The sequence below is a fragment of the Pipistrellus hanaki genome (genome assembly GCF_964339955.1).
Source record: "Pipistrellus hanaki genome assembly, chromosome: 2".
In the NCBI taxonomy this organism is placed as follows: Eukaryota; Metazoa; Chordata; class Mammalia; order Chiroptera; family Vespertilionidae; genus Pipistrellus; species Pipistrellus hanaki.
In genome coordinates, this window is record NC_140504.1 from 174,387,588 (window position 1) to 174,402,146 (window position 14,559).

Sequence of the window (14,559 nt, forward strand, 5' to 3'; positions counted from 1 at the left end):
CATTTTGAGGAGTTCAAGAGGCACTAGTCACTGTTATTAATAAAAGCTCTAATTGTTAAAATGCATTTAGCAATTACTATATGCCAGGCACTGTGCTAAATAAATGTTTTACATTTCTTCCTCACAACATCCCTGTGAGATCAGCAGCAGCATTTGCCACAATTAATATTCTATTTTCCTTGAAACTCCTTCTTCCTTTCCATTCCAGGTTTTTTTCCTACCTCACTAGCCACACCTAAAACTGCCCTTCTCCCAGATGTTTAACACTGAAATACTCTAGGGCTTAGGTATTGGTCCTCTTCTCTATCCAGACTCCCGGAGGCAGGTACTATTATTATTATTTCCAGATGAAAACATTGAGGCACAGTGAGATTCAAACCTAGATAATCAAAGACTTCAGATTCCATGCTCTTTTTTTTTTTTTTTTTTTTTTTTAAATATATATCTCTATTGACTTCAGAGTAGAAGAGAAAGGGGGAGAGAGATAGAAATATCAGTGATAAAAGAGAATCACTGACAGGCTGCCTCCTGCGCATCACATACTGGGGATCGAGCCCACAACCCAGGCATGTTCCCTGACCAGGAATCGAACCATGACCTACTGATTCATAGGTCAATGTTTATCCACTGAGCCATGTGGGCCGGGCCAGAGCCCATGCTCTTAACCACCTCACTATTCCACCTTTTTGGCCTTCTATATAAAAGGTAGCATGTAGCTACACACATCCCACATTCTGGTGCCCTCAGTAAGAAAAGAGACACAGAGAGAGGCACATGAGACCTTCCTTCATAAGACTAATACCAGGCACCAAGCCAACAGGATACCCTTGCAAATTCTGTAAAACTATTTTCTTTCCTAAGTTTCTTCACTTTGTACTTTAGTACTTCTCAAGAGGAATGTGAAAATATTCTAGAACAGATTCTAAAATCTAGTTGCTCATTACAATAATCTGGGGAGTGTTTAATACCTATGGGCCTTATGCGGACCTATTAAACCTAGAAGATTCTAGAAATCTGTGTTTCTAAGAAGCACCCAAGCAAATTCTGAAGCTGATAACTCAGAGCCTGAATTGGGAAGCCTCTGCTCTAGGGAGGATTCTCTGGTCCTCAGAGGCTCAGTAATCACTATTACACATTTATCTGCCTTAAAGAGTCAGAAAATGAAATGAGAATGGAGGTGTAAACTGATTCCAAGGAGTAATATGACCAACCAGGAAACTACAGCAGTGACAGCGGTATCAGGACACCAAACATTTCTGGGTAGTCTGGGAATTTGTTGCAGGCAGCAAGAACCAATTTAATATTTGAGCCCTCATAGTGTCAGAGTATTTATCAAGTATTCTGAGGATATCCAAGAGTATTAAGAGATATGGCCATTGCCCCCAGGCAACAGAAGAAAGCATTGTTAACCCTGCATGAACGTAAATGCACACACATTTTGCTTACTTATGCAAGTAACAATCACTATGGAACCATAAATTGCTGAAACTAAGGCAAAGAAGTCACCTTCAACATGTTTATTGAAGTCTTACCTCTGTAAGTGCATGCAATTGTCCTTGATGTACACATACACCCATGAACCTATAAAACAAAAGTGTTTTTTTAAACAAACAAAAAGGACATAAATGTAACTGCCATATAGAGAATCTAGTTTAGTTATAAACTTTAGAAACAAGCTAATACCTGTGAAGTCTCCTGGGCTCCTATACAGCCCTAAAGCTTCTCAAATTTTAATACCAGGCTAGTAAAAAAGTTTACATGAAACTTCTGGTTGTTAAGAACTAGTGGTAAAATGCAATGGTGCAAGAGGGAGGGGATAAGCCTTAAAAATAGCATTTTATTGGGTCGGCAACTAAGTAATTGCGGGTTTCACACATATATGGCTTCAGTTGAATTTTTAGGTTTGCAGACGTAGTACAAATGTAAAACACATTTTGTTATTTGATAGTTGGCTATTCAGCTGTTAATCAGTAAAAAAAGTTTTTTGATCTGTTTTGTAGTTTTCGTTTGGCGTTCGTTGAAAAATGGAAAATCAAAAGGAACATTTTCGTCATATTTTGCTTTTTTATTTCCGCAAAGGGAAAATGCATCGCAAGCTCATAAAAAGTTATGTGCTGTTTATGGTGACGAAGCCTTAAAAGAACGGCAGTGTCAAAATTGGTTTGCCAAATTTCGTTCTGGTGATTTTTCACTCAAAGATGAAAAACGCTCTGGTCGTCCAGTTGAAGTTGATGACGCCCTAATCAAAGCAATAATCAATTTGGACTGTCACAGTACAACACGTGAGATTGCAGAGAAGCTTCATGTATCACATACATGCATTGAAAATCACTTAAAACAACTTGGCTGTGTTTTAAAACTCGATACATGGGTTTCTCACGAAATTAAAGAATCACAGTTAACGCAACGCATTAGCAGCTGCGATTTGCTAAAGAAACGTAATGAAAATGATCCATTTTTAAAACGACTGATAACTGGCGATGAAAAATGGGTTGTTTACAACAATATCAAGCGGAAAAGATCATGGAGCAGGCCAGGTGAACCAACTCAAACAACATCAAAAGCTGATATTCATCAAAAGAAGGTTTTGTTATCAGTTTGGTGGGATTACAAAGGAATTGTCTACTTTGAACTCTTACCACCCAACCGAACGATCAATTCTGATGTCTACATTGAACAACTAACGAAATTAAACAATGCAGTTGAAGAAAAGCGGCCCGAATTGACAAATCGAAAAGGTGTTGTATTCCATCATGACAATGCAAGGCCACACACATCTTTGGTCACTCGGCAAAAATTAATGGAGCTTGGTTGGGATGTTTTGCCACATCCACCATATAGTCCTGACCTTGCACCATCTGATTACTTTTTGTTTCGATCTTTACAAAACTCCTTGAATGGTAAAAATTTCAATAATGATGATGATGTCAAATCGTACCTGATTCAGTTTTTTGCTAATAAAAACCAGAAGTTTTTTGAACGTGGGATTATGATGCTGCCTGAAAGATGGCAAAAGGTCATTGATCAAAATGGGCAATACATTACAGAATAAAGTTATTTAGTTCCATGAAAAAATTGTCTTTGATTTTCTTTAAAAAATCCGCAATTACTTAGCTGCCGACCCAATATAATGAAAAAAGTACCAAAATGGAAGTAAAAAAACTTGGATGCTGATTTCAGCTCTGCCACTATCTAACTACACGTTCACCCCACCACCACCAAAAAAAGCACTAACCCTAATCCTATTTTGGGCTCAATTTCCTCATTTAGAAAGTAAGCAGGTTAGACTACCCAATCTGAAGGTCTATATTTCACAAACAAACTGGGGGTGTGGGGAGAAGGGGTAGCCCACATTTGCTGAATGACAAAGAACTAACTTCCTTAACATAAAAAACTCTTCAAGATATGTAATAAAAAAATAACTTACTTTAAAAAGCAAATGGTATGTACATAATTCACAGAAAAATAAGTGTAAATGACTAATAAAAATATTAAAACGTGCTCAAATTTACTCATAATTAAAGAAATGTACATTAAAACAAGGAGATATTGCTTTTCTCAATATACTGCTTTTTAAATCTATCAGATGAACAAAGATTAAAATTCATGATGTAAAGAAGGTGAGAAATCATGAACAGAAAACACTGTTGAGTATTTGGCACAATTTTTCAAATGGTAATTGATCCTATCCAGCAAAAATTTTAATTCCTCCAACTACTTCATTTCTAGTAATTTATCTTATCATTATACTGCTTGAGTGAGCAAAATACATGTAAAAGGACATCTACTTCATCAGTATATATGAATCTAAAACCCTCCAACAAGAAACTGGTGAGCCGAAACCCAGTTTGGCTCACTAGATAGAGCGTCGGCCTGCAGACTGAAGGGTCCCAGGATTGATTCCGATCAAGGGCATGTACATTGGTTGCGGGCACACCCCCAGTAGGGGGTGTGCAAGAGGCAGCTGATTGATGTTTCTCTCTCATAGATTTTTCTGACTATCCCTCTCCCTTCCTCTCTGTAAAAAAATCAATAAAATAAAAAATTAAAAAAAAGAAACTGGTTAAATATTTGTGGTATATCCCTAGATTGGAAAATTATGTAGCCATTAAAAAGAATGAAATAGACCTTTATGCAATGATATGGAAGATATCTAAAATATACAATTAAATGAAAATACTGAGCTATATATAAATCCCATTTGTGTAAAAATGTTTGCATATTGTCTGGCTGGTGTGGCTTAGTGGTTGAGTGTCGATTCATGAACCAGTAGGTCACAGTTCAATTCCCAGTTAGGGAACATGCTGAGGTTGTGAGCTCAATCCCCAATAGGCAGCTGATGGATGCTTCTCTTTCATCAATGTTTCTATCTCTCTCCCTCTCTCTGAAATCAATAAAAACACATTTTTAAAAAGTTTGCATATTAATTTAAATGTCCAGAAACAGTAATAAGTGGTACTGAGGGGGTACAAAGTGACTATTTTTTAGTGTACATACATGTTATATTTGAAGTTTTTTTCAGCCAACATGTTAAACTTACATATAAAAATAATTTTTAAAAATTTATTGATTTTAGAGAGAAAGAGAGAAACATCAATTTGTTGTTCCACTTATTTATGTACCCTGAATCAGGGACTGAACCTGCAACCTTGGCATATTGGGATGATGCTCTAACCAACTGAGCTACCCAGCCAGAGCCTAATTTAATTTTTAAATAAAAACTATAAACCAATGATTATGACGGATGATCATAAAATGGGGGAAGTAAAAAGTAAATAAATAAAAAAATTAGCTGAAACAGGTTTGGCTCAGTGGTGGAGCGTCGGTCTTCGGACTGAAGGGTCCTGGGTTTGATTCCGGTCAGGGGCATGTGCCTTGGTTTCGGGCACATCCCCAGTGGGGGGCATGCAAGAGGCAGCCGATCGATGATTCTCTCTCATGGATGTTTCTAACTCTCTATCCCTCTCTCTTCCTCTCTGTGAAAAATCAATAAAATATATTTTAAAAAAAAATTAAGTGGGAGAAGACAAATGTCATAAAGCCTGTGATAATCAGGATTTGGATTGCCAAGAAGGAAGTCTTACTAATAATACCGACAAGCCTCAAATAAGTTCTAGTTTAGAAGAACATAGAAAAGGGAAGAGGATTATTTATAAGTGAAAGTGTTGCCACAGCAGTGACAGTGCTGGAAAGGACCATAAAAGTTCCATGAAGGCAAAGTCCAGGTCATAATCTTCTCTGTGATCACAGCACCTAATAGCACCTCACAAATAGTATGCACAATAGTAAACAATTGTTGAGTGAAAAGGACTGAGTGAGAAAGAATGCCTGGTTAGATATAACAGCGGAGGGATTTTTTTGTTGTTGTTTTTTAAAGTATATTTTTATTGATTTCAGAGAGGAAGGGAGAGGGATAGATAGAAACATCAATGATTAAAGAGAATTAATGATCAGCTACCTCTTGCACGCCCCCTACTGGGGATCAAGCCCACAACCCAGGCATGGCCCTTGACAAGAATAGAACCTGAAACCCTTCAGTCCGCAGGCTGACATTCTATCCATGGAGCCAAACCAACTAGGGCACCAGACATGCTGCTTCAACCAAAATTAACATGTGTGGAAATTTCAGAGTTTCTCTAGGAGGTGATTTCTGGACCACTGTTTTTATCTTTTCTTTTTTTTACTTTCTTTTAAACTCCTTACCTATTGATAAGTATTTTTTATTGATTATAGAGAGTAGGAAGGGAGAAAGAGAGAAACATCAATGTGAGAGAGAAACATAAATTGTGGCCTCCCTCAGGCGTCCCAACCAGGGATTGAACCTGCAACCTAGGTATGTGTCCTATCGGGGAATTGAACCTGTAACCTCCTGTTTTATGGGACGATGCTCCAAGCAACTGAGTCATCCAGCCAAAGCTGACCACTGGTTTTTTCTAAGTGCATCCAAAGATTTAGTGGGAACCTGAGAAAAGAAGAACCTGAGGAAAGATCTAGGCAGTACTGAAAATAGAATGCAGACTCCAATAACTAGCTGAGATACTCACCTCTGGCTTGGAAAGAAATGGAAAGCAAAATAGAATGGTTAAAAGGGCTCTGAAGTTAGAGGGTATGTGTTCAAATTTCAACTCTACCCTTTACTTGGCAAGTATAAGTTTCCCTCTCTATAAAATCTATATATATAAAAGGCGAATATGCTAAGTGTCTGTCCGAGTAATGACGTCAGGTAGCAATGCCCTGCTTCCTCTCCTTAGTGACTAGCCTCCTTGCAGTTTATTCAGCCCAGGAACACAACTTGCTTTATAGCCAGGTAGAAACATTTTACACTTTAACCAAATGTCTATGAAGTGTTTTCTCGTGCCTCATCTCATTTGATCCTCACAGAAGTCCTGGAGTAGGTAGATAGGAGACTTGGTGGAATTCTATTTTCCTTTCATTAGCCAGAAAATGAAGATTTACAAAGTTTAGAAATTTGAGCTGACTGAAAAGAAGAAATGGTGGACCTTGAAAATGACTTCAGGTTTTCTCATGGCACAGAATATAGTCAAACACTGCTGCAGTTAAATATTTTACCCTATGTTTTCCCAGCATGATCTACAATAATAATCTGCTTCATGTTGATATTTACTGTTGTGTTGCTCACAATTACCTAAAAGAGAAGTTAGGGTACTTCACTGGGCTGGAAAAAGTTTAGCTACATCAGAAAGCAGGTCTAATTAAGCAAGTTTATATATATATATATATATATATATATATATATATATATATACATATAAACTTTTATATATAAAAGGCTAAGTTGACTCATACATGCTCAATACATATAAAGCTCTAGCTGGTGCCAATTGCATATGTGTGTTTTGATCTGTCATTGTCGATTGTGAATTTAGTTGACACTTCTATTATAGAGAAATGGCGAATAGCGATATTAAAATATTTCTTCTAATTAATTTCCTTTCAATGTACACGAATTCGTGCACCGGGCCACTATTAGGATAATAACCCACATCACTTTTTTGTACCTTTCCTTATTGCAGAAGATTCAGACTTTTATTTATCTCTGCATTTCTAGTACCTAGTATAGCATCTGTCACACAGTAAGCAAACTCAGTAAAGATTTGTTGAATGGCATGAATGTTTTTATGACCTAAAAACTTTAGTTCAAGCTCCTCCCTGAGCTGGGAGATTTTACTCACTTACTGAAGATCATTCTTCTAGAATCAGCTAAACAATCTCCTGGATGTCCTCAGCATTAATCTTCCCTCTTCCTCTCTCTCTTTTCCTCTCCTTTTCTCTCCACTCTCCCCCTATTCACAGTACTGCTAGCACTTTCACCCTCCTCTGAAAGAATGCTCATTAACATACCATATTTTCCGGCGTATAAGAAGACCCCCTAATTTTACAGTTAAAACATAGGTTTAGGCCTATATTCGCTGTATAAGACTATCCCCCACTTCAAAGAAAAGACTTACTTTGCCGTCAAGATCTGCAGGTAATTTTTGTGCAATTTTGGTCTTTTGTCCCCGATTTTCGGTTGACTTTTTTTCGTTTCAAAAGTCGTCTTATATGCCGGAAAATACGAAGTGGTCCAGGGTCTGGAATCAGACATCTTGGATTTGAATCCTGGCTCTGCTACTTACTGATGACCTCTCTATATTTCAGTTTCTTCATATGCAAGTTAATATTAATGTTAACTAACCTATATGGTTACTGTGAAGATGAAATGAGGTAACTTGGACTCTTGTAATGTAATAAGCTCTAGAAAATGTTAGCTATTCTTCCTCTTTTAACATTTCTGACTCCTCCAAACTGTAATATAGGAAAGATTTTTACCAAGTACAGATCTCATCTCATCTGTTTATATATGTTTTGCCTGAAACACAATGCTTTGCACGTAAGAGGCTAAACAACTATTTATTGAATGGAAAAAAAGCAATAACCATCAAGTTAGCTTCACAGTGCAAACTCATTTTTTTTTTTTCCTTAAACAGAGAGGAAGGAAGAAGGATAGAGAGTTAGAAACATCGATGAGAAAGAATCATCGATCAGCTGCCTCCTGCACACCTCCCATTGAGGATGTGCCCGCAACCAAGGTACATGCCCTTGACCGGAATCGAACTTGGGACCTTTCAGTCCGCAGGCCGATGCTCTATCCACTGAGCCAAACCAGTTTCGGCTGTAAACTCATTTTATAAGAAAAAAAACATAACACTTACAGACAGGTACAAGGTTGGAAAGCCAAGAAGTTTTTCTTTTATTAAGTAAATTATTTATATAGAAGCTAGGCAGTAGGATTCTACTTGCAAAACAATGGCTACACTCTGAAGCAGTGGTTCTCAACCTTTCTAATGCCGCGACCCTTTAATACAGTTTCTCATGTTGTGGTGAACCCCAACCATAAAATTATTTTCATTGCTACTCCATAACTGTAATTTTGCTACTGTTTTGAATCATAATGTAAATATGTGTTTTCCAATGGTATTCGGCTCTACAGCAGTGGTTCTCAACCTCTGGGTCACGTCAAGCTGTGTGGTTGAAAACAATTTTATGGTTGGGGGTCACCACAGCAGGAGGAACTGTATTAAAGGGTTGTGCGGCATTAGAAAGGTTGAGAAACACTGCTCTAAAGTAATGGGACTCCTAGAAGCTGAAAAGACCTAGCTTCAGTGTGATACACCTGCTTCCCCTCCCCACAAACGCACAGTCACTATGACCACATCACCCACAGAGGCACCACAGAGGCACATTCAGAGAGGCACTGGCTTCGTGTGACAGTTTTCTGTCTGCTTTCTTCCACCGCCCCTGCTCACATCACCACATCATAGTGGTACAGCACAACTCTACTTCTGTGTGAAGCTTTTCTGCCTGACCTCTTCAACCTCATTTCTTTTCCACCACCATCACATGCAAAAAGGTGTCACAGAGCTGACAAGCTGCGGCAGGCATTAGCTTTATATTGGAAGAGGAGCGTAATCATTCCAGTTGCTATAAACATAATTTATTTTAAAAGGGAAATATTACTCAATCTTAACAGGGAAGTGATATATGCCTAGAAAAGCACTTCATATTAACAATAACTTTTCACTAAAATTGTTATTGCCTAATTATATCAAACTCTCAAGGTGTGAATAAAACCTCAAATCATTTTGGTTTAAGACAAGACCTAAAAAAAATTACATCCTGAGTGATTCTTATTCCTGACTACCCCCTGACCCACTCAAATCATGTCAGCTAGAATTACTTAGCGCAAGAAGGAAGCACTTTCTTAATGCATGTGTTTGAGAAGGAGTGATTATTCAACTTTATAAGTTTTAGTTTCATATTACACACACAATCATGTTGAGAAGTAGGAGAGTTGCTTTTGTTTTTTAGATCACTGTTTCATAAATTTTTTTTTAAAATATATTTTATTGATTTTGTACAGAGAGGAAGGGAGAGAGATAGAGAGTTAGAAACATCGATGAGAGAGAGTCATCGATCAGCTGCCTCTTGCACACCCCCCACTGGGGATGTGCCCGCAACCAAGGTACATGCCCTTGACCGGAATCGAACCCGGGACCTTTCAGTACCCAAGCTGACGCTCTATCCATTGAGCCAAACCGGTCCCGGCACTGTTTCATAAATTTAATGTGGAAACGAATCACCTAGGAATCATTGCAGACTCTGATTCTAGTTGGGGCGGGGGCGCTGTCTGAGACTCTGAATTCCTAACAAGCTCCTCAGTGATGCCGATGTTGTTTGGTACATGGGCCATCTATCGAGTAGCAAGCCTCAGTCTGTACAAAGACAGCTGATCTCAATACTGTGACAGGAAACTCCCAACTCTGATACTATTAGTAAATTCAACTTTGACCTGAAACTTAATTTGTCTCATTCTTTCCTATAGCATGATTTACCATTTCCCATAGTGTCATTACCATGCTTTCCCACACCTTCGCCTTTTCTCAGGCCATTCCCACTAGCTAGAATGTCCCTACCCGCTCATCTCCACACAGAATCTACCCATCCTCAAAACCGGGTTCAAATACATCCTTTCCCATAGAACAAATTTAGCTCCCCTCTGAACTAACATGCTTCTGAACCGTCAAGACACTCCATGTACACCATTCTCCCATAGCATCATCATTTCTTACCTCTGATTATGTTAATGATTATAATGATTGTGGTAACAACAATCTCTTACAGAGCACTTCCTATGCAAGCATTCTAAGCAGTTTACTTTATATTCATTTAATCCACACAATAACCCAGTGAACAGTACTTTTATTATCACAATCATATTGATAAAGAAACTGAAGCTCATTTTGGCTGGGTAGCTCAGCTGGTTGAAACATCATCCTGATAAACCAAGGTTCCGGGTTCAATCCCCAGTCAGGACACACATAAGAATCAACCAATGAATGCATAAATGAGTGAAACAACAAATTGATGTTTATCTTTCTCTTCCATCCCTTCTCAAACTTAAACAGTGGGTTCTAGTGTCTGTGCTCTTTTTAAAAATATATATTTTATTGATTTTTTTTTTTTACGGAGAGAAGGGAAAGGGACAGAGAGTTAGAAACATCGATGAGAGAGAAGCATCGATCAGCTGCCTCCTGCACACCCCCACAGTGGGTATGTGCCCGAAACCAAGGTACATGTCCTTGACCAGAATCGAACCTGGAACCCTTGAGTCCACAGGCCGTCGCTCTATCCACTGAGCCAAACCGGTTAGGGCTAGTGTCTATGCTCTTAATCATAGTTATATAAGGGATATAAAAATGAAAAAGACACAATCCCTTTTCTTAAGAAGCTATTGGTTACTCAAAAAATTTTTGTGACAGCTCACAGCTCCTGATCAAAGTCCAAATTCCTTAGCATGTTATTCAAGATTCTGAATGATCTGACTCTTCCTTACCTTCTATTACATCCACCTGCATTTTCTATGGTTTGGTTATACAACCTGCCACTCCTAAATATGTTCTGAATTCCATATTGTTGCTAGAATGAGTCCATTTGGAATTCCTTTTTTCAAAGTTATACTAATCCTTTAAAACTCAGTTCAAGAATATCTCCAAATAATAATAACAGCACCAAACAATTATATAGCATTTAGTAAGCCAGGCACCACCATATATTAAGTCATTTAAATCTTAAAATGGTCCTTTGAGGATAGTTAGAATAATTCCTATCTCAGACACATAATTTCAAATATTTCCCTAATCTTCCTAACTAAAATTAGTTTTTCTCTTCCCTCTACACACATATCACTCCATATAAACCTCTGCTATAACACTTATGAGGCCTGCCTTCTATATCAAGTTTTATCTATATTTGTTTCTTCCACTAAATTAAAGGGTTCTTGAGGACAGAGATGGTGTTATGCGTGGAAGAAAATGTCTAATTTTTTTTTTTTTTCTAAACTGCTCCCCTTTTCCTTCTAAAGTATACTACATTTCCTTGAAGCATACTACATATCTATATTAACTATTGGTTAAGACCATAACACTGAGCTCTGGCCAGTGGTATAGGGGCAGAGGTGATTATGTCATTCCTAGGCCTATCCCATAAAAATTCTCAATGCTATTCTCCATATTTTTTATTTTTTCATCTGCCAGCAGATGCAGAAGATCCAGCAGAGAAATCTAAGGCCTTGTCCTTGGTTTTAAAAAAAAGAAGAAGAAAAAAAAGAGCTCCTCTTTCCACACCTACCCAACATGAGCTGGACTGGAACATGAATAAGAAACAAGCTTTTCAGCCAACAAGATTTTAAGTTGTTTACTACAGTAGTTAGCTCACCTGGATCAAATACGCCATGTAGTTTTGTGTCTCTATTTATACCTAAAACACTGCCTTGTTCATAGTTAGTTCCTAGTAAATATTTATTGAATTCATTTAAAAGTTAAAATTCTTACTCCAGGGCAGGACCTTCCCTAGGCCCTCTTGCTAGCCAATGGTCTCCAAAATGGAAAATAAGCCAGGTTATCCATTTAAGTATGGGAAAAAATTAGAATTTTTTTTTTTTAAAGAACTGCCTATTTGATCTGCAAACCAATGAAAATCTAACTGCTTTGCTTTATAAGCCTTTCTACTGCCAACTTTGGGCAATAAGCACTATACATATTGTAAGAGTTCTTTTGACATACTGTTAAGAGTTTTTCTTTTTCCAGAAAAAAAAATGTCTGACTCCCAAGTCTGATAAAAACAATTAAGATCCCTGAAATAAACCACAACAAAATATTAAGATATCGGAATAATGTTTATATTAATGTTTTCTAAATGGTCTGTATCTGAGACCTACTTAGAATGGCTTACTTTTCTTTAAAAAAGTATTTTCAGAAGTTATGGTATATTTTTATCTGATTTCCTCCCATAATTTTGGAAGGATAGGTCAAGTAACATACTCTACCAGATTCCACTAAGTTTTAACATACAACAATAAAGGAAGTGCTTTGCATTTTAGTAGCAAATAAAACAAAGATACCATTCCTCTCTTGGACAAAAAAAAAAATTACCAATAACTAAAAAGCAGAAGAGAAGAAGGCAAATGGCTCAGATCTCAAGTCCCAAAAGAGAAATAAATCTAAACCCATAAAAAAAAAAAAAATTTTTAATTAAAAAACTCCAATAATATCCTTGGGTAAGATTTGCTGCAGTTAAACATGTTTCAAAGATACTACATCATGGAAAACTGGTTATGCTAGGTCCTAGATATGATGACTTACAAGGAAAACTCAACTGAACAGACATTATCCACCTGAGCCTCACATCAGGTGACACTAAACAGAACTGGTTCAGTCTGGCTTTCTCTTTTCTGTCCCTGGTTTCTATGGTCCAATTAAGACAGCTAAGGACAGAATAAACATTACTCAGCAATCACCTGATCATGTCAATAGCAATACATATAATAAAAAGAGGACCAATCATGCTCAAGGTCTAATTTTACTTTTTTTTTTTTTTTAATGAAACAATACACCCTGGCAGTTTTGGCTCAGTGGACTCAAGGGTCCTGGGGTTGATTCCAGTCAAGGGCACATGCCCAGGTTGCTGGCTTGGTTCTCAGTAGGGGGCGTGCAAGAGGCAGCCAATCAATGATTCCTTCTCATCTTTTATGTTTCTATTTCTCTCTTCCTTTCCCTTCCTCTCTGAAAAAGTTGGAATGGCTTAGTGGTTGAGCATTGACCTATGAACCAGGAGGTCATAGGTTTGATCCCCAGTGGGGGATGTGCAGGAGGCAGCTGATCAATAATTCTCTCTCATCACTGATGTTACTATCTTTTTCTCTCTCTCCCTCTCCTTTCTTTCTAAAATCAATAAAAAAATATTTTTGGAAAGTTAAAAGTAGATCTGCTTGCTTATAAATATTAAAACAGTTTATTAATAAATACAAAAACATTTCTAAGAGAAAAATATTCTTTATCTTGAATAACAACTGAAAGTAAACTAAGACTGAGTTAATTTTGCATTTTATTTATTTCACAAAACATTTTTAAAAAATCTTACACCTATAGATGAAGACAGTGGCAGGGGGTAAGGGCATGTGGTGGGTTGGGGAATCAGGTGGAGGGGAGCTATGGAGGGGAAAAAGAGTAACACCTGTAATAATCTGAACAATAAAGATTTATTTTTTTAAAATTAAAAAATAAAATAAAATCTCCCAAACATGGAAAAAAATGTTTTTAATCTCATTGCTCAAAACTGCCACACAAGCAGCAAAATACTAAGTCTCCTGATAAATACAGAACTATTAATACATATATGCAGTGACTTTAAATGTTTCCAAAATGCTTTTTAAAGAAAATATCCTGGAAGCTTAGAAGGTAACTATTATCCAGAAACCCAAGTATCTAGACTGTCTCCCCAAGCACTGAAAAAGCTTCCTCCTCCTTCCCATTTATCTTTTATTCTAAGATTACTCATAAACTCATACCAAAATAGCAAAATGTAAACACAAACTTCAATTTATGTGAGCACACTTCTGAAACAACACTCTCACAATGATTTATTTCTTCCCCCTGTCCCAAAGTGGGAGAAATGTAATGAGGAAAAAGAGCAATTCAATCTAACAAACATGCACCAAGAAATTACTTTGTGCTCTCCATAAATAAACAGAACACGAACAGGGTCTGGGCTTCTGTCCGGCTGCAGGCTCCTCCCTGGCTGCCTGCCGCTTCATGCACTACTACATCCCTCCATGCACAGGATTGGGCTCTCTCCTATCGGGATTCGGCCTGCAGGAATTGGGCTCCCTCCTGTCCCCACCTAATCTTAACCCTGTTCGTGTTCTCTTAAAAAAAAATAAAAAATCAATAAAAAATCAATGGAAAAAGTATCCTTCAATGAGGATTTAACAACAAAAAAGACACATGAGAACAAAATTTTCAAATTTTACATATTTGAGCATGTCTTTACTCTCATGCTGGACAGGACAGTTTGCCTGAATATAGCATTCTTTTTGTTGTTGTTGTTAATTCTCACTCAAGGATATTTTTTCCATTGATTTTTAGAGATGGACCGCCTCCTCTAAATCCACCAATTTCCACTCTAACCGGTTTGGCTCAGTGGATAGAGCATAGGCCTGCG

The 14,559-nt window shown here is 37.4% G+C and overlaps 1 protein-coding gene across 4 annotated transcripts in view; it reads right to left on the reverse strand.

Moving 5' to 3' along the window:
* The window catches only part of TESK2 (testis associated actin remodelling kinase 2), a 126,054-nt gene that overhangs the window by 44,786 nt on the left and 66,709 nt on the right, over window positions 1–14,559 (reverse strand). For all 4 annotated transcript variants that reach the window (XM_084874598.1, XM_084874597.1, XM_084874596.1 and 1 more), the window contains exon 4: window positions 1,533–1,581. In XM_084874598.1, coding sequence (XP_084730724.1) covers window positions 1,533–1,581 — 49 coding nt within the window. The remainder of the gene's footprint in view (window positions 1–1,532; window positions 1,582–14,559) is intronic.